At 39.4% G+C, this 25610-nt stretch overlaps 1 protein-coding gene across 4 annotated transcripts in view; it reads left to right on the top strand.

Annotated features, from left to right (window-relative positions):
• Positions 1-25610, top strand: part of LOC126475225 (puromycin-sensitive aminopeptidase) — a 157633-nt gene that overhangs the window by 94169 nt on the left and 37854 nt on the right. For all 4 annotated transcript variants that reach the window (XM_050102898.1, XM_050102896.1, XM_050102899.1 and 1 more), the window contains exon 10: positions 13592-13811. In XM_050102898.1, coding sequence (XP_049958855.1) covers positions 13592-13811 — 220 coding nt within the window. The remainder of the gene's footprint in view (positions 1-13591; positions 13812-25610) is intronic.

Here is a 25610-nt window from a genome sequence, read left to right as displayed (position 1 = left end):
TTGCTGACTTGAAAACATAAGAAAATAATAGTGCATAAATGTTTTGTAAGACAGCACTGTGTGTGTGTGTGTGTGTGTGTGTGTGTGTGTGTGTGTGTGTGTGTGTGATGCATTTCTCCAAGTATATTGATGCTGTTGACAGTTACCTGAAAAAAAAAAATATTGGGAAAAAATTAGTTGTTCTTGTTTCTTTGCAGATTTGCGTAACTAGTTTGTTTATGTGTTGCCGAAGGAAATGATATTTAAATGAATTGCTTAACAATATTATTATGTTTATTTCCTTGTAATAGCATTGTTTTTAGGGACGTAAGTTAGTAACAGTTTTGTCAGTTTTCAACTTTTGTAGTTTTATACTGCTGACTTAGGCAACTGCTAATAAAAACATATGGAATTTGGCGGGTGTGGCTGTGTCACAGAACTATTTACATTTATAGGTCACTTTTTAGCCAAAAAATTGGCTATGTTTCTTGGCGTAGTTTTTAGTTTACAAAGTCTGCTAAAAAATAAACATCCAGATACAATAGTTCGAGTGTTCAACAGCCAAGTGTGCAAATTTAACTGATAATGACAATAAGTAATTAATAGTGATTTGAAAATGTGCCATCTATTACTTGGTGAAATTAGCATCTGTTTTGAGTGGAATTAGCATATTTTTTTTGGCATAATAAGTATCTGTTTCTGGCAAAACAAGTTCTGTTTATTTATGTATTTATTTATTTTAAAGTTTTCTGCTCTATGTGCCTTAACACAAAATTTATAGAAAAATAATATTAGAGAGAGAGTAATAATTAAAGAAAATAAAATTTTTCATTCCTACAATAACAGCTTTCTGAGTGGAATATTTGTTTCTGCAAATAATTCAACAGGTCCCCCCACCCCCCTCCCGCCCCGCCCCCTCTGAGTAAGCTTTCATCAAATGATCGGTTCTGTTCAGAAGCAGCAGCATTTTCTCATCAGTGAAGAAAATGTTCTCCTGATTTAAGGTGTTTCTTGACACTATCTTTCCCCACTCAGTTTGATAATTACAAAATCTATAGCACACTAGTTTTGAATCTGTAGCGTAGCCCTGAATAGCATATTGCAGAGCCTTTTTGTGAGGCGTGCAATCCATACATGACAACAGTATTATGAAAAGAATAGATTGTCACTCACCTTATGGGGAAGACACTGAGTGCAGACAGGCACAATGAAAGACTGCTGCACATTAAGCTTTCAGCCAGAAGGCCTTCTGAAGTAGAAAAACCACACACACACACACACACACACACACACACACACACACACATTCATTTCATTTCATTCTGACCACTTTCTCTGGCCGATATGGCCAGAATGTGGACAGCAACTGTGCCTGATGGGAGAAGCAATCAGGTCCAGGTGGTGGGGTAAGCAAGAGGCTGAGATGGAGAGGGAGAGGCATAGCCAGTAGAGGTGGGATAGGTATAGTTCTATTAGTGGGAGTGTGGATGGGATACAGTAGGCTTGCTAGATGCCATGGGAAGGGTTGAGTATGGGAGAGGAGGGGAGTTGAAGCAGAGAAGGGGACAGATAGATGAAGGATGGGGACTGACAAAAGATGATGCGAGAAGTGTTACGGGAACATAGGATATGTTGCAGGGAGTTCCCATATACGCAATTCAGAAAATTATTTTTGTTATGCCTATCTGCGACTAGAATGTCTCCTCTATATGGTGAGTAGTGATTTGCCCTTTTCATAATATTCTTGTTATTTTGTCCAGCACTTTCCATACTTGACAACACTACAGATAGAATCGACAAGGTTCTTAAGAGTGGAAGTAGAAATAAAAATGACGCTATTAATGCTTTACAAGAAGACTCTTCGTGAAGACTCTTAGTGTGGTGTTATAGGTCAGGAACAACAACATAGCAAGTGGCTGCTGTGAGTAAACAAAAGAAAACTTCAAAAATCCCAACAGGTAAGGAAAATTGTGTGGGGGAACAAGCCCCACTTTCCACTTACAGATCAGCCTGCCCATATCTGTGTTCTTGTGAAAGCAGAATTGACATAGGGATCTCAGATTGTTTCTGGTGTCACGAAAGTTGTACTTGAGCCTCATGATGGGTCAGGATTGCTATCTTTGCTCATTTTGAAATAACAATCTATGCACACTGCAAAGCAAAATGATGTACACTGAGCATTTGGTAATGGCTGCCACACAAATGATGTGCCATAACCAGAAGTAGTTTACTTTTTTCATATTTATACGCAGAAAATAAAGATATTTCAAACTATCTCTGTTGATGTAGTTAATCTGGATACTATGTGCTTTGAAATAGCATTTATTACATAAATTTGCATTTTGTGGCAGAATTTGCATTTATCACGAATGATGTAAATTTTTCAGGTCCCTCTTATTTGTGTTATTTTATCTTTATATTTTTGTATCAATTTGAATGAAAATTGACTTTTTGTACCTGTGTTGCCAATAAAAACTTTCTATGTTCTTGTGCAGTTTTGCATCAGTGAACTAAAACTTGTTTGGTGTAGCTAGGATTTTAGTTCTTAATAGAAGATTATGTACACCGTATCTGTGATGAAACATCTCCTATAATTCATGAGCTAGCGTCTACATGTGTGGTAGCCCTAAATGTTATTCAGTTAATGTTTGCTGACCATTTCCGTTGGATGTCTGTTTTGATTATTCACACAGCTTTGACAAATCAGCTGGTAGAGTTTAATCTACAGTGACATGTTTAATGCAAATCTGAATTTGATATATTTTATATTCCTTAAAGGAGTTCTTTGCTTAAGAGTGCTGAGGCAATTTCCCGGAATCAGAGGAAGAACATATTTTAATGCCATGTAAATAAACTTGAATTAAAAACACAGTGTGATAGGAGTTAAAATACTGCTTAGCATAAAAGTAACCTTCCTTCAGAAAATCTTAAAACACCTATTATCAATACATATCTTTGTAGAACTCTTCCCCAGGTTTTGAAAAGTTCAAGAAAAGTTGTTTAATTCTTCCTTTGGTATAACACACATAGAATTGGAAATAAATATAAAGGCAGGGTTTCACGAAAATAATAACACAATGTCTGAAGCATGCATGTATCATACTTACTGTGAAAGTAGTAGATACATAAAAAACATAATTATGACGAAATTACATAGTTTCTTTCATAACAAGAGTAACATAACAAGGCATGTGCATTTCCTCGATGGAAATTGTTGTAGAAGCACGAACTGTCCTGTTGAGTTACTGCATTGTTAGTACTCCGTCTAACCTCTGTTCTTCCTAATTACCTCAAAATTCTCTTCGGCATTGATTTTGTTGTGGTTTGTAGTTCTTGCAGTGAAATTGCCTCCCATTCTGCTTGTGTTGCTCTTTTCAGGTTGGATAAGGTCTCTTAATTACCATTTCCCTAGATCATCTGAAATCCATGCCCATCCCACTCCCACCACACATCTTCCTTATCACCATTGATGCCACCTCCCTCTGCATCACCATTCCCCATGTATGTTGTCTGTCTGCTGAACATATCCTCAGTCAGTGCCCACCTGGTCCAAAGCCTAAGGCATTCTTGCTGCTCACCTTAATCAACTTTATACTTATCAACAACTGCTTCACCTTTGAGGGGCAAACATACAAACAGGTGAGGGATATGGCCATGGGAACCAGGATGACTCCTTCCTATGCCAACCTTTTCATGGGTCACTTGGAGGGGGCTTTCCTGGGATCCATAAGCCTTCAACCCCTGGTTTGGTTTAGATGTGATGATGACATCTTTGCCATATGTATTCATGGTGGTACTGACCTTTTAAAACTCCTGGAATCTCTGAATTCATTTTCCCAATTAAATTTCACATTGTCCTATTTCGAATCCCATGCCACTTTCCTTGATGTTGATCCCATCCTCACCAAAAGCCAGTTACACACTTCTATCCACATTAAACCTACTAACCAACAACAGTATTTACATGTTGACAGTTGCCACCCATTTCATGTCAAACATTCCCTCCCATACAGCCTTTGGCATTCAGGAAAACATATTTGTTCGGATGTAGACACTTAAGAGCAATACGTTACCATTCTCACCTTAACCTTCACTGGACATAATTACCCCACCAGCCTAGTTCAAAAGCAGATTTACTGGGCCGTCATATCTGATCCTGGTACTGCTGACCCTCCAAAAAACAACCTCAGAGTACACCACTTGTCAATCAGTGTTACCATGGTCTTTAATGTATTGATCAGCTACTTCGACAAGGCCATGTCTTCCTAAAATCGTGCCCTGAAATGAGATCTGTTTTGTCAGAGATTTTGCTTACCACACTTGGAACAGCCTTTCTTCGGCCTCCCAATCCCTGCAGTATCCTTGTCAGACACTGTGCTTCTTCTGCACCTGTCTCCGTACTCTGTGGCTCCTACCCTTGTCACTGTCCCTGCTGGAGGACTTGCCCCATGCACCCTCCTACCACAACCTATAGCAGCCCTGTAACTGACAAAACATACTATCAAAGGGAGAGCCACCTGTGAAATGACATGTCATATACCAGCTGTTTCGTAAAGAGTGTCCAGCCAGTTACATTGGCATGATTAACACCAAGTTATCTGTTATGATGAATGGGCATAGGCAGAGGGTGTACACTGGCAACAGACAATATCCTGTTGCACAGCATGCTCTGCAACATGACAGTCATAACCTTGGTGCCTGTTTTACCACATGCACCATCTGGATTCTTCCCCCTCACACCAGTTTCTCAGAACTTCACAGGTGGGAAGTAGCGCAACAGCATGTCCTTGGTTGTCGCCACCCCCCTGGCCTTAATTTACTTTAATTTCTTCTGTCCCAGCATATCTTCACAGTAACTACTCCTTCCTTAACTACGTTTGTTTTCTACATCTTTCATATTCTGACCTGTCTGTTTTTCGCTGTCCCCCTCCCGTCTCTATTACATACAGTGCAGTATCCTTTTCACTCTTATTAACTTGTGCACTATGTTTTAGCAGTAATTTCTGTCTTGCATATTACCCTGTATTCCACCTTTAAGCTCTTAGGTTTTCAAATCTCATCCGGTACTGTCCCCAACATTCAGTCTTCATTTTCATCTCAGCTGGTAAGTCTGCCCTGAATCAGGGTTCTGGGTGACTTTTCCAAACTCTACCCCTTTTCCTAAACATCCCCAGTCCTTTTCCTTCATCCCTCTTTCTTCCCCTTCAACCCTTCTGCCAGGAGGAGGAGCTACTGGCTTTGAAAGCTTACATACGTAAAACCTTTTTTATATATAAAAACAAAGATGAGGTGACTTACCGAACAAAAGCGCTGGCAGGTCGATAGACACACAAACATACACACAAAATTCAAGCTTTCGCAACAAACTGTTGCCTCATCAGGAAAGAGGGAAGGAGAGGGGAAGACGAAAGGAAGTGGGTTTTAAGGGAGAGGGTAAGGAGTCATTCCAATCCCGGGAGGGGAAAGACTTACCTTAGGGGGAAAAAAGGACAGGTATACACTCGCACACACGCACATATCCATCCACACATACAGACACAAGCAGACATATTTAAAGACAAAGAGTTTGGGCAGAGATGTCAGTCGAGGCAGAAGTCTAGAGGCAAAGAAGTTGTTGAAAGACAGGTGAGGTATGAGTGGCGGCAACTTGAAATTAGCGGAGATTGAGGCCTGGCGGATGACGAGAAGAGAGGACATACTGAAGGGCAAGTTCCCATCTCCGGAGTTCGGATAGGTTGGTGTTGGTGGGAAGTATCCAGATAACCCGGACGGTGTAACACTGTGCCAAGATGTGCTGGCTGTGCACCAAGGCATGTTTAGCCACAGGGTGATCCTCATTACCAACAAACGCTGTCTGCCTGTGTCCATTCATGCGAATGGACAGTTTGTTGCTGGTCATTCCCACATAGAATGCATCACAGTGTAGGCAGGTCAGTTGGTAAATCACGTGGGTGCTTTCACACGTGGCTCTGCCTCTGATCGTGTACACCTTCCAGGTTACAGGACTGGAGTAGGTGGTGGTGGGAGGGTGCATGGGACAGGTTTTGCATCGGGAGCGGTTACAAGGATAGGAGCCAGAGGGTAGGGAAAGTGGTTTGGGGATTTCATAGGGATGAACTAACAGGTTACGAAGGTTAGGTGGACGGCGGAAAGACACTCTTGGCGGAGTGGGGAGGATTTCATGAAGGATGGCTTGGTCGTACTGGAAGCAATTGTGCAACAGGCTTTTTTGATCAAGAAGGCCATGAATTGGCCTTACAAGGATTTATTGCCATATTTGTATGATCTTTCCTCTCCCAACATTATTTGAAATATTGAGTTGACAAAGTCCTCTCTGGCTGCTTTGAACTAGGGAATGGTTTCCCCTCAAAGTATGTTTCAATTGTACCTTGCCTTTGTCACAGCAATTAATAGTATAATGTTGACAATAAGTCTTCCTGTCGTCCTGTTGTGGGATATTTGTTTGTGAATGACTTCTGTCTCTTATTCCTCCTCCAGTTTTGCAACAACCACCTGTCATTTGCTGCTGACATTTAAAAGGTTGGAGATGTAGACAGGGAAGAAATGTTTAAATTTTTTAACTGAGAAATATGTGTTATCTTTAAGCATTCTTGTGTGTTTATAACTTCCATGAACTTGAGAATGAGGCTCACGGTTTTTAATTTTAAATAAAGAGTGAGATTCCTGAACCTCATACTTGATACTATATTATTTTGTTGCCAAATTGTCAGGATGTGAAAGCATATCCCAGAAGCACTAAATGTTTTAAAATGAGTAGCCATAAGTGATACGGAGCATACTGAATGTATCAGCTCCAATTTTACGGAACCTTCATGCTATCTTGGCTTGATGTTTGAATGTGTGATATATGGGCATGCAAGACTCTATTTAGAAATGTTCGACATGGTGCACTATTGGGAAGAATTTTTAGAATCTGCCCTGTTCTGATCCTCTGAGCTGAATTCAGTGAGCTGCCACTTAACCAGCAGATGCTGACTGCTCATAGTGTGATAGTCTGTAAAACATCAGTGCTACAGATGATAGCATACCATATTGTTGTTCACCTATCAGTGGAACAGTTGATGACTGTGAGCAACAAGGGATTTTTGCATTCACACCTTCTAGAAATGAGCGTTGCTGATTTTGAAGCTCACGCAAAGACTGGAACAGGTATCTACCTTAGCATTTTAAGAGTCTCAGAATTATTTTAGGTTTTGAGAAGAAATGCATCCAAAATTTAACTATTAAATCATTATAAAAATAACATTTTGAGGGGTATCACAATTTTAATGTAGTATGCACTGATATGTAGAAGCACAGGGGGCTCTGTTGGCGTTTCACTTACTTGCCCAACCATACATTCAGTATCTGTCTCCATATCAGAGCAGCGTATTTAGTGTAGAATTGCATGTGATCCTGAAGGTGGCAGATGAGACATCACCAAAGCAAAAAGTTTGTCATCTGTTCTGTTTCTCAGAGTGCCCAACATTCATTACAGCAAAAGTATTCAGCAGAGTAAGTGATATAAACAGTAAAGTGCAAAGTGCTACTGCTCTGACAGCAGGGGAAGCATGTATCATTCTGCTGGGTAGCAGAACCTGAGTAGATCTGAGAAAATGATAAACCAGACCATGCTGTGAGAGAGACGTGCAGGAATCTCGATGTGACTAGATATTCCATTCCCTTGCATACTGTCATTGCTCTATTCAGTCAGAGTGCCCAGAAATTGTGACAAGTGGAGAGCCTGACAGTAAAGGACAATAGGCTATGGTTGGTGAACCTAACTGTATGGCATGCATCATACTGATCACGTTGACAGGGTGTACTGGGCCTGACCTGCTTCCAAATTGAACATTAGATTAGATTAAATTAGTTTTTTCGTCCCATAGATCCGTGCTGAGGAGATCCTTGTGGATGTAGAACGTGTCAAGATTTTTTTTTTTAGCGTGTTAACTCATGGTTTTGTACTGTGGTGGAGGACTCCCCCCCCCCCTCACTTTTCATACTTTGATGAGAGGGTAGAAACAAATTGAATCGGTCATTGCAGAAATGGAGGAAGTCAAGGAATGTAATTTTTATATTTTTAGCCTGTAATAATAAAGATCGCAAATGTAATTTTATTGATTACTAGTTTCAGCTAAACTAAAAGCCATCTTCAGATCTGTAATATAGAAAGTTGCATATAAGAACAAAAATGTTCAGTGTTATGTTCCATCACACAATATATACCATAAAAAAATACTATGATTAATGTACAACTGCCAAATAGTGGGACACATTGTCAAACTCATTTGAGGAGGATTGTTTGTCATTCAATCCATTGGAATGGTGATGTATATTATCCTAAAAATATTTAAATTGTGACTATAATATTATTCTACAAGTATGCTTAGCAAGGAAATATACACTTGGTGCACAACTCTTACCCAGAATAGAAGACAGTTTTCACTTGTGGACAGTGAGATAATGCTTGCCACATTACCTTACTCTAAAGTGACATCATGATGTTATGGACTCTGTAAAAAGAGATGTTTAAACATCATGCGTCACCCACGACTTAAGCCATGGTAGACCTGGAAGACCCTGTGCTGTGATTTGTGACATGAGTGATGTATGATGATTATGTTTACCAAGGAAGTTGCACAGTACTTGTTTTAGTATGGAATAGGCTTCTCGTTATATGGAGTCCATAACAATCACTGTTCATGACGTCTCTTTAGAATAACGTAATGTGACAAGTATGCTCTCTGTGTCCACATGTGAAAACTGTCCGATTCTGCCAGTGTGCATTACTTACAATGGCCTTCTATTCTGGGAAAGAGTTGTACTCCAAACGTATATTTCCTTGCTGTGCATTCCTGTGCTATATTAGTATTTTCTTGATTTAAATATGTTTCTAGGGTAATTTACATCATCGTCACATTGGATTGTACATGTTCACACAAATTTTGATCAACTTTCCTACTATTTGGCAGTTGTACACTAACCAGTGTATTTTTTTAAGGTATGTATTTTGTGATAGAACTTGCATATTAACAATTCACGTTTTGTACTTCTTAGATACAATTTTCTATGTTACAGATCTGAAGATGGCTTGTAGGTAAGCCAAAACTAGTAATCAATAAAATCAAATTTGCAATCTTGACTACCGGGGTTTTTCTAAATCCACAGCTTTAACACAACAGATCACTTATCTCCAAATTTGACCATGCCAGACAAAAAGTTCAATTGCGCATGTTTCAAGCCTTATGTATCAAACATGTTTCCAGAATATTCTTTAATCACATCTCGACCTATCTCTTATCTGCAATGGAGTATCTGTCCTGCTATAAGAATGTATTGAAACACATGTATTTTCAGCAGGTATTGTTGGAAAAAGTCTGAATTAGAATGATATAAAGTCTGCAAATGACGTACCCTAAATTTCGCACTTTGTAGCTCGTAAATCTTGTTTTTCCCATAGAAAGAAATGTAAGGCACTGTGTAATAGTGTGTTGCTAATTTCGAGTATAATAAAATCATACGTTACAATAAAATGGAACATGATATAAAGTATCTATGTAAACCAATAAACAGCAGAATCAAGTTTAACCAAAGTTAGGGTAAGATGAAATAGCATAACATTGAAGAAACAAGACAGACTTGCTTTGCGTACCCAGTACTATTGGTTAATAGAGAGCTATTTTAAGTCTTAAAGTAAATATTACAAAGTGAACCTCCTGCATCAGATGTATTTTTTCTCATGGTACAGCATTCCAGTTTGCATTCAATCCCCTTAGTCTTTCAGGGATTCTCCGTCATAGAGCAAATTATACAACTGCTCAACTTGGTTCTTACCTAGACCATACAGACAAGCAAATGCTGTCTTACTAATTTCTGCCTTTGTATTGTCACTATTAATGACATTTTCTTAAGATTTCACTCTCTGACCTTGATCATCTTAATTTTATTTGTTCGAGATCCGTTAGTCTTTATAAGTGAATAATTTAGTGTGTCAAATGTGTGTTAGTATTCCCTTACACCATTTTAGTATATAAAAAAAATGATGGTCGTAACCACTGATGAACTGTATGCAAGCGTAGGGTGCAATCCTTTCTTAACAGTGAGTTTAGTACTAGCCTGAATGATTATCCTATCTTATGGCTTGGTACAGTCTTTCCAACCTAGTTGACATGTTGTATATCTTTAATTTATTCTTCTTGATAATGTTTCTGCACTAATCACTTTCATTACGCTTATAATTTACTTCTAATGAAACAATCTTTTCCTGTAAATTTTGTATTAAATCCAATTTATCCTCCATTTTCCTGGAACTCACTTTATTGACCGTTGGGTGCATGCCCTTTGGTTACTTTAATGCAGAAAAGAGGCCAGTCGCTGACATACCATTTGTGAAACCACCGGGTTTCCTGCAGTAGTCTGCTCTACATTTCAGATAACCAGATTTGTTCCATTCCTGCTTAGGAATGTGCACATATCGTGAAAGAAAGCTATGATGCTCTTAATTAATTTTGCCAATTTTCTTGAACCATCCCGTTTCTGCGGTGACCTGTACAATTTAAGTGAGGGCATTCTCTTTATTTTAGGTTGTCGCTAGTGTGCTAAAATTTTGCTTAGTGTCAAGAATCCACCCTATGCTTTTACGAAGGTGTTAATGTGTTGCAGAATGGCTGACCTTTACTCCAGTGATCACTCAGCCACATTTTTGTGTCAAACTGTATTATATCATGTCATGGAATATTGTAAGTTTTCAGACTGACATTAAAAATGATTTCAGTTGTGTGTGTGTGTGTGTGTGTGTGTGTGTGTGTGTGTGTGTGTGTGTGTGTGTGTGTGTGTGTGAGAGAGAGAGAGAGAGAGAGAGAGAGAGAGAGAGAGAGAGAGAGATATTAACTACTATGGTACATTTTTAATCACACTTGTTTCATCAGAAATTCCAGTATGGGTGCTAAAAACCTAGCTGTCTTGTTTCCAAATCATCAGCGTCAATTTGCCCTCCTTGAATTGGCAGCTCAATGATTCATGTTATGTGGCACTGGTATCACCTGCAAAAACAGTCTGCAGCACAGCCAGGGGTACTTCAAGGGCACTGTTCTACAACAATCTGTTGATAAAAAGTCTTGAGGATTTTTTTCTAGGCACCAAAAATCCTGTTTTATTGTGCGTGTTGTAATGGTCACATACAAATGGTCCTACGAATGCAACTAAAATCAGCTATTTAGTATTTTACTTGAGACAAATTAAGGAAGATGTTACAAACTTCAGTGGAATTGTGAAGAAACTTCTGTAGCTGTTACTTGAGTTTTGATTGCTAAGCTGGCATGGGGTGACAATAATTTGTTTGCTGTAGTTACAGTGCCTGAAACTTTTTGCTTATAAGAACTCCTCCATGCTCTCCACCAAATGACAAACACAATATTTTTTGTGGATTATAGCACTTCACATTAATAAATTCAAAAGTACAAATGTCAAACTCTTGCAGATCGGAATAAAACTGCACTAAAAATCAACTAACTTGTTGGGTTCATTGCTGCACAAGAAATAAAGTTTTAGAGGACAGGTTCATGGCTGTGGGCAATCTAGAGGAATCCTTTGTAACAACCTGGAATCCCAAACCCCTCTTCAGCTTCAGATTCATTGATGACACCTCTATGCTTTGTACCAAGGGTGGGAGCACCCTAATCTGCATTCTTCCAGAACCTCAGGACCTTCTCCCCATTCACTTCACCTGGTCCTCCACAGCCCAACAAGTTTCCACCTCGGCAATGGATATATCAGTGCCTCCATCTGCATCAAATCTACCAACCAACATCAATACCTCCACTTAGACAGCTGCCACTCATTCCACACTGAGAAGTCCTTTTCACACAGCCTAGCCATCCATGGTCATTGCATCTGTAGTGACAAGCTGTCCATCTTCAAATATGCAGAGAGGTCTCACTGAGACCTTTACAGACCCAAATTACCCTTGCAACCTTTTCTGGAACCAGATACCCTGTGTCTTGTCACTCCAGTCTCACATCATCCACTCACATACTCACTATCCAGCCACAAAGGGAAGCACCTTTGTCTTGTCTCAGTGCCACCCAGGAATGGAGAAACTGAATCACATTCTCTGCCAGAGTTTCAATTACCTCTTGCTGTGCCCTGAAATGAGAAATATCCTCCTCATTATACTCCCCACATGTCCCACAGTGGTATTCTGCTCTCCATCTGGTGTATGCAGTATCGTTGTCTATCCATGCTCTACCCCTTTGCTCCTCACTCATATTCCTGCAATAGCTGTAGATGCCAGACCTGTCACATACATACTACCAGCTACTCCAGTCCTGCAACAAGCACCTCCTACCCTGTCAAAGGCAGGGCTACCTGTGAAAGCAAACATGTGATTCCACAAACTAAGCTGCAACAAATGTGCTGCTTTCTACATGGGCATAACATCTAACAAACTGTAGCTGTGAAACACTTGGACTATCTACTTGCTGAGTATGTTGCCCAACATGTGTCATACTGGTGGCTGTTTCTCTGCCTATGCCATCTGGATTCTTCCCACCAACACTAACCAGATGAAATTACCGTCTGCAGCCACGTAAACTATGTTAGTGTTATTCACTCACTCTCCAGGTTCGAGTAGTTTCACCTACAGTCTTTTTCAGCCTTTTCATTGTACATGAACCGTGACTGGGGTTGCCAACTTTTATGAAAGAAAAATAATGTATCTTATTTCAAGAAGAAGTGATATATATTAGTTCGCTCGGGGAAACTTTTTTTGCGTGTTTCACATTAAGGAAATCTCAGCAGGCCATTACTAGTTACTGCGCAAGCTGTGAGAGTGGTAGGTTACTACTTATTTTACTGCCCCTTCCTCCTCCTCCTCCTCCTCATCCCCTCTTCAGCCCCTCGTTCTCTCTCTTCCTCCCCTTTTCACCCCCTCGTTCACCCTGCTCCTCCTCCCCAAACTGTAGCCAGTGGTTATAGTTGCCCACTGTCATCCAGTGTCATTTGAAGTTTTTCCATCAGAAATAGCAGTGGGTACAATCCAGCATTATAGCTGTTAAACACTATTCTAACACAGCAAATGAAGTTGTAGGTAGTGGGGAGTGGACATGGTAATTACAATGATAAATAATCACTTGCACTCCCATCACTTACTGTGAATACTTCTATTCTCGCACCATATATACAAAACGTGTAACATTGAGCATGTACTACAGAGAACTGATCTGGCAAAGATAGAGTTGTTCTTGCTGTGGTAGGGTGGAGATATTATGGGGGGAGGGGTTAGAGCCAGTGGTTTTACATCCCCACAAAGTGCTATGTTGTGGTGGAATGTGGACAGTGTGCTGTGATTGAGAGAATTTTGTTCCAAGTTGTGAACTTTCAGTTAACAATTGTAATCAGGCTATAATTAAGTAGTCTTAATAATCAGTAATTTTGAAATTTGTTTTGTGAACAGAGTAATTGGGTTTGACATCATTAATTTGTATTTGTTCTTACAGTTGTGACAGTGAATATATGTTTTTCATTACATTCTTTGGTCCAGGAGTGCATACATTAAAACAAATGGACCATCAGCTACTTTTATTGAGTTCAATAATTTGCTTCTCAACAGGTTCAAGCTGGACAGACTCCAACAGTAGAAGTTTTGAAGCTAATGGAAGCATTCAGTGATGAAGACAATTACACTGTATGGTCTAGCATCAGCAACTGCTTAAGCAAATTGTCAATCCTACTTTCTCACACAGATTATGAAGATCTTTTCAAGGCATATGGACGCAAGTTAATGGCCAGGGTTGGTCAGAGGCTTGGTTGGGATCCCAAAGAAAATGAAAGTAAGCAAAAAAATAATAATTTTATTATTGGCTTATATTGCTGTTATTCACTTTGTGAGGGTGCTTAACTAGATGCTATGCCTCATTTATATTCAGTACAGAAATTCTGAGAAATATTGTAAAGTGTTGTTCTTTTTATATTGTTTGTCCATTCACAGTATGACCATATCGACTATCAAAACATAAGAGACTTAGGATACGTTACAGTTATGCTTTTCTAAACAATGTTATCATCATACAGATAAGATTCTGATCTCATTCTACTTAAAATCATGTTCTTATGTGAAACAAATGGCTTAGGGGGCAAGTGCCAGGCTACAAATCCAAAGCTTCTGGGTTTGATTCCAGGATTTTTTGCCACTTTAACACTTTCTCAACCTCTGATAGCGACTTGTTAATATGTGAAATGTTAAATTGCACTGTGGTTTGGAGTCGATATTAAACTGTTGCTCCGTCTATAAGTGGTTGTTTCAGCTAGTTCAAAAGTCAGTGTAAAACCTCCAATAGGACCATGTCCAGTAAACCCACTATGGTGGTCAAACTAACCTTTGGCTTCCTGATCACTTTAAGTGGTTTTGTTTCCCAAGTTAGGTTTCCATGGTTGCACAATGAATGTTTTGCATGACATCCACTGCATATTGAAACATTACTGCCTCATATGGTGTGACCAGTCTAATTATAGTGGCTGTCAAACTAAAATATAGTTATTCATTTCCCCAACTCAAAGCAGTTGTGTGCATCACGATTAGCCAAATGGTGATGGGTCGAACCAGACAGTTGCAAAGTAATTACACGATGAGTATGTTTTAGGTAGTTCACCTAATTCTTTGCAAACGAAGTAATCATAAGAGAGCTGTGGAAAGGGCATCAGAAAAATCATCGTATGGGATTACATTTCTTCATTGCACAGCAGACACTCAACTATCCAGCTTGTTACTATCCGACTTCCGTATCATTTGGCCTACTTAATCCAGCCTACTTTATTAAGACCATAATAATACTTCTCCATGATAAAATGAGGATTAATTTATTGAACATAGCAGCCCTTTCCAAAGCTTTAGCAGGCAGCTGCAGGCTACAATGCTGTATGGCCTTTTAATATGTTTTACGCATATTTTGTGCTTCTAGCATATCTGGAGGCACAATTCTACAATACGTACTGTATTGTTAATATTGAGTAAATTAACAGGAGCACAAACCAGAAACTATAATCGACATATGTAAAGAGCAGCTCTGTGTTCTTTGTTACTTCAGTGACTATTGATATGCAACCACACTGATAATCAAAACATTAGGGCCACTGATCACCGCAACGGATGCCGCCTGATGGCTTTGCAACCATGTGACATGGTAACAAAGTATTCAAGTGGAGTAGACGTGGATGGGGTTCATCTTAGTGAAGATATGCGCTGCAAATGGGGAAAATCCAAAGTGGCTTTGACAAAGGGCAGATTTTTATTACGCAGAGCTTGTGAACAAGTATCTTGAAAATGGTGAAAGTGGTCAAATGTTAATGTGCTACTGTTCTGAGCATCTACGGATAGAGGGAGGAGGACAGTGAAATTACCTCTAGGCACTAAGAACATGTCGTTCGGAGATTTCTCTTCTGTAAAGTAGGATAGATGATGGTCTGTAGCACCTCTGCCAAAAGATCACTGTGTTGGTGCATGCACCAGTGTTTCAGAGCACACCGATTATTGTACATTGTTGAACATGGAGCTTTGCAGCATACCACTCTTATGTGTTATTTTGTTGACTCAATGACATCATCAGTTAAAATAACAGTGGGCATGGGACCATTGGGATTCGATCTTCAATAAATGGAAACATGTTGGCTCTTAAGGTGCATCACATTTTTGATACACTAGGTTGATGGTCATCTCCACAGACACTGTCATTGAGGTGAACGGCAGCACGAAATGTGGAGTGGGCCGTGGATGCTGGCTGGTGGAAGCAGTGTTATGGTATGGGAGACATTCTCCTGCACTTGCGTGGGATGTGTGGTAGTTACAAAGCCGGTGTGCACTCTGTGTGCATACTGGGTGGAGTCATTCCAGACATGGAACGGGTCCTCCCAGATGCCATGAAGAGCACAGGGGCAGCCAGCTGAAGGTGGTGGCTCACGTCAGTACCAATGCTGTGGGTCACTTTGAATCAGAAGAGATTCTATCTGGTTTCAAGCAGCTAACAGAAATGGTAAAGGCTGTCAGTCTTGCTTGCAAGATGAAAGTAGCGCTGACTATTTACAGCATAGTCGACAGGACTGAGTGCAGACCTCTGGTACAGAGGTAAGTGGAGGGTCTGAAACAGAGGCTCGGGCAGTTCTGCGACCATGTAGGCTGCAGATTCCTTGACTTGCGCCAAAGGGTGGTTGCCGCTGACCAGTTCAGGAGTCCACTATACACAGGAAGCAGCTGCACGGGTAACAGGGGCTGTGTGGTGTGCACTGGGCAGTTTTTTAGGTTAGAGGTTCTTGGGAAAACACACAAAGGGCTTCAGTCACAAAGGGTGAAGGCCAAACACAGGAAGAATGTAGATCAGGAACCATCGGTATAACAGTTGTAAATTGTTATAGCTGTGTTGGGAAACTTCCAGAGCTCCAGGTGCTAGTAGGAAGCACTGGTACTCAAATCATTACAGGCACTGAAAGCTGGCTAAAACCGGAGATAAGCTCAGCCAAAATTTTTGCAAAGAACCTAACGGTGTTCCAAAAGGATAGGCTGAACGTAGTTGGCAGTGGCATGTTTGTTGCTGTTACAAGTAGTTTATCTTGTCGTAAAATTGAAGTAGATAGTTCCTGTGAGTTAGTATGAGTATGGGCAAAGATCATTTTTGGCATCTGGAATAAAGTAATAATTGGATCCTTTTACCGACCTCCCAATTCAGACAATAGAATTACTGAAAGGTTCAAAGAAAACTAAAGTTTGATTTCAAACACATACCCAACTCATACGATTATAGTTGGTGGTCACTTTAATGTATCCTCAATATCTTCGCAAAATAGATATTTAATTCCAGAGGTACGCATAAAACATCATCCGAAATTGTGTTAAACACATTCTCTGAAAATTATTTTGAGCTGTTGGTTCATTACCCCACTTTAATAGTAAATGGTTTTGAAAACACACTTGATCTCCTAACAACAAGTAATCCTGAGTTAATGAGCATCAAAACAGATACAGGGATTAGTGAACACAGGGTTGTCGTAACGAGATTGAATATTGTAACCCCCAAATCCTCCAAAAATATATGAAAAATATAATTATTCAAAAAAGCAGATAAAAATTCACTTGAAGCCTTCCTGAGAGACAGTTTCCACTCCTTCCAAATTAACAATATAAGCGTAGACCAAATGTGGCTTGAATTAAAAGAAATAATATCAACAGTAATTGAGAGATTTACACCAAATAAATTAACAAACGACAGAACTTATCCTCCTTGGTACACAAAACTGGTAAGAAAACTGTTTGCAAAAACAACGAAACAAACCTGCCAAATTTAAAATCCCCAAGATTGGCGATCTTGTACAGAAGCTCGAAATTTAACGTAGACTTCAGTGTGAGATGCTTACAGTAGTTTCCACAGTGAAACTTTGTCTCAAAACCTGGCAGAAAATCTAGAGAGATTCTGATCATATGTGAAGTATGCTAGCGGCAAGACACAATCAATGCCTTCTCTGTGCAATAGCAATGGAGATACTATCGAAGACCACACATCACATATCACAGTGCTGCCAGAGCAGAGTTACTAAACACAGGCTTCCGAAATGCCTTAAAGAGAGAGAGATGAAATAAATATTCCAGAATTTGAGTCAAGAACGGCTGCCAACGTGAGTAATGTAGAAGTAAATATCCTCAGAGTAGTGAAGCAACTTAAATCACTTAATAAAAGCAAGTCTTCTGGTCCAGACTGTATACCATTTAGGTTACTTTGAGAGTATGCTGATGCAATAGCTCCATACTTAACGATCATATACAACCATTTGCTCAACAAAAGATACATACCCAAAGCCTGGAAAGTTGCACAGGTCACGCCAATATTCAAGAAAGGTAGTTGGAGTAATACACTAAATTACAGGCCCAAATCATTAATGTCAATATGCAGCAGGATTTTGGAACATACATTGTGGTCAAACATTATGAATTACCGTGAAGGAAACTGTCTATTGACGAACAGTCAACATGGATTTATGAGACATTGTTCTTGTGAAACACAACTAGCTCTTTACACACACGAAGTGTTGTGTGCTCTTGGCAAGGGATTTCAGATTGATTCCTTATTTCTGCATTTCCAGGAGGCTTTTGACACTGTACTACACAAGCAGCTTGTAGTGAAATTGCATGCTTATGGAATATTACCTCAGTAACATGACTGGATTCGTCATTTCCTGTCAGAGGGGTCACAGTTCACCATAACTGACGGAACGTCATCGAGTAAAACAGAAGTGATTTCTGAAGGTAGTGTTACAGGCCCTTTGCTATTCCTTATCTATATAAACAATTTGGGAGGCATTCTGAGCAGCCATCTTAGGTTTTTTTCAGATGACGCTGTCGTTTATCGGCTAATAAAGTCATCAGAAGATCAAAACAAATTGCAAAATGATTTAGGAAAGATATTTGTATGGTGCTATAATTGGCAATTGACTCTAAATAATGAAAAGTGTGAGGTCATCCACATGAATGCTAAAAGTAATCCATTAAACTTCGGTTACACAATAAATCAGTCAAATCTAAAGGCTGTAAATTCAACTAAATACCGAGGAATTACAATTACGACAACTTAAGTTGGAAGGAATACATAGAAAATGTTGTGGGAAAGGCTAACAAAAGACTGCGTTTTATTTGCAGGACATTTAGAAAATGTAACAGATCTACTAAGGAGACTGCTTAGAATACGTTTGTCCATGGTGTGGGATCCTCACAAGATAGGTTTTATCAGAGTACATCGAAAAAGTTCAAAGAAGGGCAGCATGTTTTGTATTATCGCAAAATAGCAGAGAGAGTATCACTGAAATGATACAGGATTTTGGGTGGACATCATTAAAATCTGGTGATAAAATGCCATCAGTCTCTAAGTGTTCCACGTCTCAGTACAATGCCAGGAAGTATGATCCTAAATTGTTCTCCTCCCTGGTCACACCATGGAAGGAACACCAGGCTAAGGATGGCAGCAAACCTTATTCACCCTGGTACCTCATATGTACCCGAGTTGATGGGGCTCCTTTGTCTCGATGAAGCCTCAGTTTTTTTGTAGAGCATGCGGCGGGGTGGTTCGTCACTATGTTTGATTGCACTGTGTGAAGCAAGCTGCAGAAATAATGTCCACCTACCTCAGTATAGCGTTCATTCACCACCTGTTGCTCTGCATTCGATGGTATTATGTAGACAATGGTAAAAGCAGTGTTGAAGAAAACCATCGTCCATACTTACGATTGCAAAGTCCGCGTAACTCAGGTAAAAAAAAAAAAAAAATAAACTTGTAAATCTCTAGTACTAACAGGCAAAAATGGATGCTTCATTCCTTCATTGAAAATGTCCGATTATCGATACTAATGTTTTTATTGTCTTTTAGTTATGGTGTCAACAAGCCCACATTTACGTCGATAGCAAATCCACTACTAGTTCATGCAGCTTATATCACACGCTAGACAGTCTAACAACCCTACCACAACAAAGGTCAAAATTTAATAATGATTGTGGTGCTGCTCACGCTGCTAAATACTGCATTTTCAGGCAACAAAAAAGTTATTATGCGCCAGGTGTCATTAAAGCACAGTTAATAAAGTCATTTCATGTAATAATGAATAAACTAGGCACTCATCTTTTTGTGTTTTCCACGCTGATCTGGTTGTAAAATCATGGCTCAATCGTCAAAAATCTAGGTGGTGATGATTCCAAGCTCGCATGCAAAGAGGCCTAGGTTTTATTCTGCTATATTCAAAAGTTTTATGGATGTGTTCCACAAACCATTCTTGAAGATTAAACCTTTGAAAGTTTGCACAATGGTGATGTAAAAAAGTAATCAGCACTCCGAATTTAAGTTACACTTCTTTTTTATTACTTTTGCCGCAATATCACGTAACACACAAAACATCACTTCACAATACAAAACATACTCGAAAAATCTTCCTCACTGTTAAAGTTCACATTTTATAAGCTGACTACAATATGCGTCTTTCCAACATGTCGTCTAAGACTTGACTTTTTCAAGGTCCAACACTCTAACAACTAACTAATAATCGCTTACGCGCCCAAAAATCAGAGTTACAAGTACAACAAAGATCATAGTGACAAAAGAAAGAATACACATAAGAATAATATCATTGCAACACAAACATATCGATGTATCAAAGTACCTCTACATTAATGAAATCAAATCTGAATGTTGTCTCAGAAATATGTTAACTATTCTATAGAAACACAGTAGAATATTGCTGATATTGAGAGGTTGAGTTGAGGTGCCGTAATGGTTGTGTAATTCAAGTACCATTACAACAGCCAGAAAAGCACTAAGTCCAACCCAAAATATTACGAGATTAGTACAGTCAATACTCTGCTATGGAATGAGTTTCACACTCGGTCCTTTTCTGTGGTTTCTTCAAAAGAAGATGCTCGCCAAAAATGTTCTGTAAATGCATACTGAACATGCCACGCAGAATCCTTTACAAAGGCTGATAGTTTCACATGTGGTTTTCTCTACGACAAACACTCCAGAATCTCCCAAACTTCACAGAACTGTCCGTAACTGCATCTGCTTGAACAGCGATATAAACCAAATGCAATATAAGTCATTTCTTCATCTTTTACAAATAATTTTCTCGGACACATCTAACATGACCTCGACTGACAGCTAGTCCACGACAGCATGAATGCTGTTTCTTTCAGGGCATATAACTCATCCCAATGTGTGGGAAAGACTTTAGTCTCATTGGTTGATCAAAACGAACAGCCAATCAGATTAATCTTTCATTATCATATTTGCGCTCAAACTGCTTTACTCCAGTGAACACTCGCAGATGCATCTATGTCATTTCATGCTGCAAGTATTAGCAAAATGTTCCACTGAACCAAATGAAATGAAAACTAACAGTAAACTATGCTTGAAATATACTTTAGAACTGATTCTCCTCTTATTACCTTTCTGGCTGCCTTATTGCAAAATCAAACGCTCGTAGACGTACATCACCCACCAGTTACGGGGATTCACAGTTTCTCATGACATCCTGGTGACGTAACTCTTGCTAGTTACGTAAGGTGTAATACAGTATAGAATTGAAATTTGACATATGTCCCACCTACACTCTCACATTCACTCTCATGTACTCTCACCCTAACACAAAATATAAATATAACTGTTATTTCCATTACGAATGAAAAATTTTCGAAAGTTTAGAATTGAAAATCTTTATAAAATAAATTGGCACACTAAGAGTGCTATTACTGTTTTCAAATAACAAAATAAATATAAACTGTTCTTGTTACTATCTGAATTTACTTTCTTAAGTGTCAGGTAAGTACTTTTTTAATAGTTTTTGTATATCTCCGAAACTATTATAGATAGCAGTATCAAATTTTGATAGAGTTCGTCTGAATAATAAAAGGTCGTGTAGCAAATTTCGAATCAAACAGCTAATATTTAATGTAGTTATTTAGTTTCTTAGGTGAGGTGAATAAGTGATTTTAGTACACACCACGGTCCGCTTTAGCGACAGGTGCGGCTATGGCGCATACAGCAGGCCACATGCTGGCTGCCTCCGAATGCTACTATACTGCAGGCTTCCAAAAACAGCCTGCCATAAAGTAACAAACTTACTGCAAAAATCTGCAGTCGCGCAATAGCTGCAACGCTACACACCCCCTTAGAAACTGAAAATTTTCTTGATCATATTTTTATGTTTCTTACAATTTTTTGCTGTAATGTTTTTCATTCATTACACTGACACTTTTCATTAAACTGTTTTTTCCAAAAAATTCTTTTTCATTTGATCAAATTATTTAAATTACACCACATCACAGCAAGAGATATCTATTTACATCAACTGTTAATGGCTAGGGCTTGATGACGTACAGGAAATTAATTTTACAAAAAAAGAAAATTATTTTTCATCAGCTGAAAACAAATAAAACATCTAGTTTTCGTACCGGATTCTTTACAATTTAATACTTTCTTATTCAAAGAATGACTACAACCAAATTCAACCTTCAAAATTTTCATATTACAAATTTTTTTCTAAATTCTTTAAATTCTCAAACCATTGAGGAATAATATATGACAGCTGCCACCCATTCCATATCAAACGGTCCCTTCCCTACAGCTTATGTCTTCGTGGCAAATGAATCTGCTCCAGTCCTGAATTCCTGAACCATTACACCAATAACCTGAAAACAGCTTTCGCATCCCACAGCTACCCTCCCGACCTGGTACAGAAGCAAATAGCTAGAGCCACTTCCTCATCCCCTCAAACCCAGAACCTCCCATAGAAGAAACCCAAAAGTGCCCCACTTGTGACAGGATACTTTCCGAGACTGGATCAGACTCTGAATGTGGTTCTCCAGCAGCGATACGAATTCCTCAAATTCTGCCCTGAACTGAGATCCATCCTTCAGGAAATCCTCCCTACTCCACCAAGAGTGTCTTTCCACCGTCCACCTAACCTTCGTAACCTCTTGGTTCATCCCTATGAAATCCCCAAACCACCTTCCCTACCCTCTGGCTCCTACCCTTGTAACCACCCTCGGTGTAAGACCTGTCCCATGCACCCTCCCACCACCACCACCACCACCTACTCCAGTCCTGTAACCCGGAAGGTGTACACGATCAAAGGCAGAGCCACGTGTGAAAGCATCCACGTGCTTTACCAACTGACATGCCTACACTGTGAAGCCTTCTATGTGGGACTGACCAGCAACAAACTGTCCATTAGCACGAACAGACACAGGCAGACAGTGTTTGTTGGTAATGAGGATCACCCTGTGGCTAAACATGCCTTGGTGCACGGCCAGCACATCTTGGCACAGTGTTACACCATCCGGGTTATCTGGATACTTCCCACTAACACTAACCTATCCGAACTCCAGAGATGGGAACTTGCCCTTCAATATATTCTCTCTTCCCGTTACTCACCAGACCTCAACCTCCGCTAATTTCAAGATGCCGCCGCTCATACCTCACCTGTCATTCAACATCATCTTTGCCTCTGTACTTCCGCCTCGACTGACATCTCTGCCCAGCCTCTTTGCATTTACATATGTCTGCCTGTGTCTGTATATGTGTGTGTGTGTGTGTGTGTGTGTGTGTGTGTGTGTGTGGGCGCGCGCGCGCGCAACTGCATTGAACACCGCCACGATGCCTTACAGGAGAATTCGTCGTCGTTCCAGACACACAATTTTTAAAACAATCGAGAACATGGAGTTTTCCACATCAGCCGCAGACAAGAAGAGGAATACTGTGAAGAATATCGCCGCTACAGCACTTGTCGATGGACCATGTGTATTTTGTGGTTGTAGACTTAATTATAGTATTGACATTAACGATACCTTTACTCATGGTAACGGTTGGCTCACTGTAGCCATTGTACGAGGTGGTACCGGAGTTCCGTCTGTCGGTGGCCTTGAAAGTTTTGTAGACAGAGACATTATTGCCTACCGTACATATCACATTGGAGAACTTGCTAATAAAGACTTTGGTAAATCAGTGTATATGTCACCTTCCCCATTGTCTTTGTATACTCGTAGTAAGTGTATACCTGTCCTTTTTTCCCCCTAAGGTAACTCTTTCCGCTCCCGGGATCGGAATGACTCCTTACCCTCTCCCTTAAAATCCACATCCTTTCGGCCTTCCCTCTCCTTCCCTCTTTCCTGATGAAGCAACCTTGGGTTGCAAAAGCTTGGAATTTTTGTGTGTGTGTGTGTGTGTGTGTGTGTTTTTCGTTGTGTCTATCAACATACCAACGCTTTCTCGTTTGGTAAGTTACAGCGTCTTTGTTTTTATATATATTTTTCCCACGTGGGATGTTTCCCTCTATATATATTTTTCCCATTACGTCGTCTATTCTTTACACTTTTAGGGGTGTTCCTGTGTTTTCACTAATGAAGTAAAATGAGTATGGGTCATAAGCACTTACGCTGGAATCACAAAATGGCTGATACTGATATTTAGCGTCCAGCTCTGTCTCAACCTCAGGTTCTCCATCAGCACCTGTAATATACGTATATCTCAGCATCCATTCTCAATCATGTATATAAACTTTACTGTCCTCCATTTTTACTTCTTATTTACTCAAATAAATTCTTTCTCGGGCAAATTCATATTTCATTGCAATTTAACATCTTGTTACATTTAGTATTAATTAATTCAGTGAAAAATGAATTAACTGCTCCCAAAATTGGCACTACTACTGAAATCATATTTTCAAAATCTGTGCGTAATTTAAGCAAGGTACTGTTACAAATATTGCTAATTCAAATTTGCTCTTTCTTATCCCTCTTTCAGAAAATCAAAATTCACTGCTCGCCTTCACACAAATGAGCTACTGTACACAAAGAACAAAATATAACATCATAAAGTATCCTGCCAAGTTATCTCCGCCACCATCTGCTGCTCTGAAAAACATCATTACTAATTACATAAATAAACACAGAATTATTGAGCGCTGAAAACAGTTCAGTCCACATCCTGCAGTCCTGCAGCACCTCCTATCTACATCATACTAAAAGAGAAAACAATTTTATTGCATTACTAAAATTTACTTATGTCGACTTCAGTAGATTTGAGACACCTCTTACATACTACTATATACCAAAATTATCTATTCTACATAAAGTCCTTATAAATTTACTGCAGATCATTCTTGACAGCTTCTGTGGCTTTAGTGAAGTCCTCACATTAGACATACATTTACATAAGGAATACATTGTTATTGGCAAAGAATACCAAAAGTCCATGTAGAAAATTTTGAGCATAACCCATGCCACTTCTGTGGCTCTGCACTTCTCGTATACAATATTTAAGGAATACAAGTTATTGAAATTACTAGGATCCACCTAAGCTAACCTCTCTGTGGCTTCCAAGTCATCTCAAATACAAAAATTCTTTTTTACTCGTTAGGCAGGCAGTCCTCTCTTGCCTCTGACACCTTACTCTTACAACATCTTTACAAGTCACAAAAGCTTCTAAAATCTCTTGCCATATTACTGTATTGTCACATTAAAGAAGACTTTCATTCCTCTGTCTTTCTGGTTAGTGCTTTTAGTTTCTACTGGGACACTTTCTCTCTGTATACCTTGTACTACTCCACAAACTCTATTTACTGACACTATTTACATTGATAGGGAAGAAAGAAAGATGATAGTCAAAGTTCTGAATGAAGAAGCAGAAGATTGACAATACGAAAAGAAACAGAAATAGTATTGTCAATGACTCCAGCACCTAGTGTATGTCAAATACTTAGCATTGCATCGAGTGCAACGCCCTCTGAGGCCTGTAGTTACTGCTACTTAATGGCTGCTCCATTATGTTGTCATTCAAATCACAGGCATTACGCCACCCCCTTGCCTCTGATAGATCTACTTCTCTCTCTTCGGCGTACTCATAATAGCCTTCAGTTAATTTAGCTGTCCTGCAAAGGTGTATTGGCAAATCTTGAGCAATAGAAAATCTTTCGCAAATGAAATGAACAGTTATGGTTTCACCCTGTACTATAATTACCACCACCAAACTTCCAAAATCTAATCCACCTTCGTATTTTTGTAAAAAGTCGGCACCTACCAGCATCTCATCATTAAGTCCTTTAATAATCAA

The sequence above is a fragment of the Schistocerca serialis genome, chromosome 4 (assembly GCF_023864345.2).
Source record: "Schistocerca serialis cubense isolate TAMUIC-IGC-003099 chromosome 4, iqSchSeri2.2, whole genome shotgun sequence".
In the NCBI taxonomy this organism is placed as follows: Eukaryota; Metazoa; Arthropoda; class Insecta; order Orthoptera; family Acrididae; genus Schistocerca; species Schistocerca serialis.
Note: the sequence above shows the minus strand (reverse complement) of the source record. Positions and strands in the feature narration are given on the sequence as shown.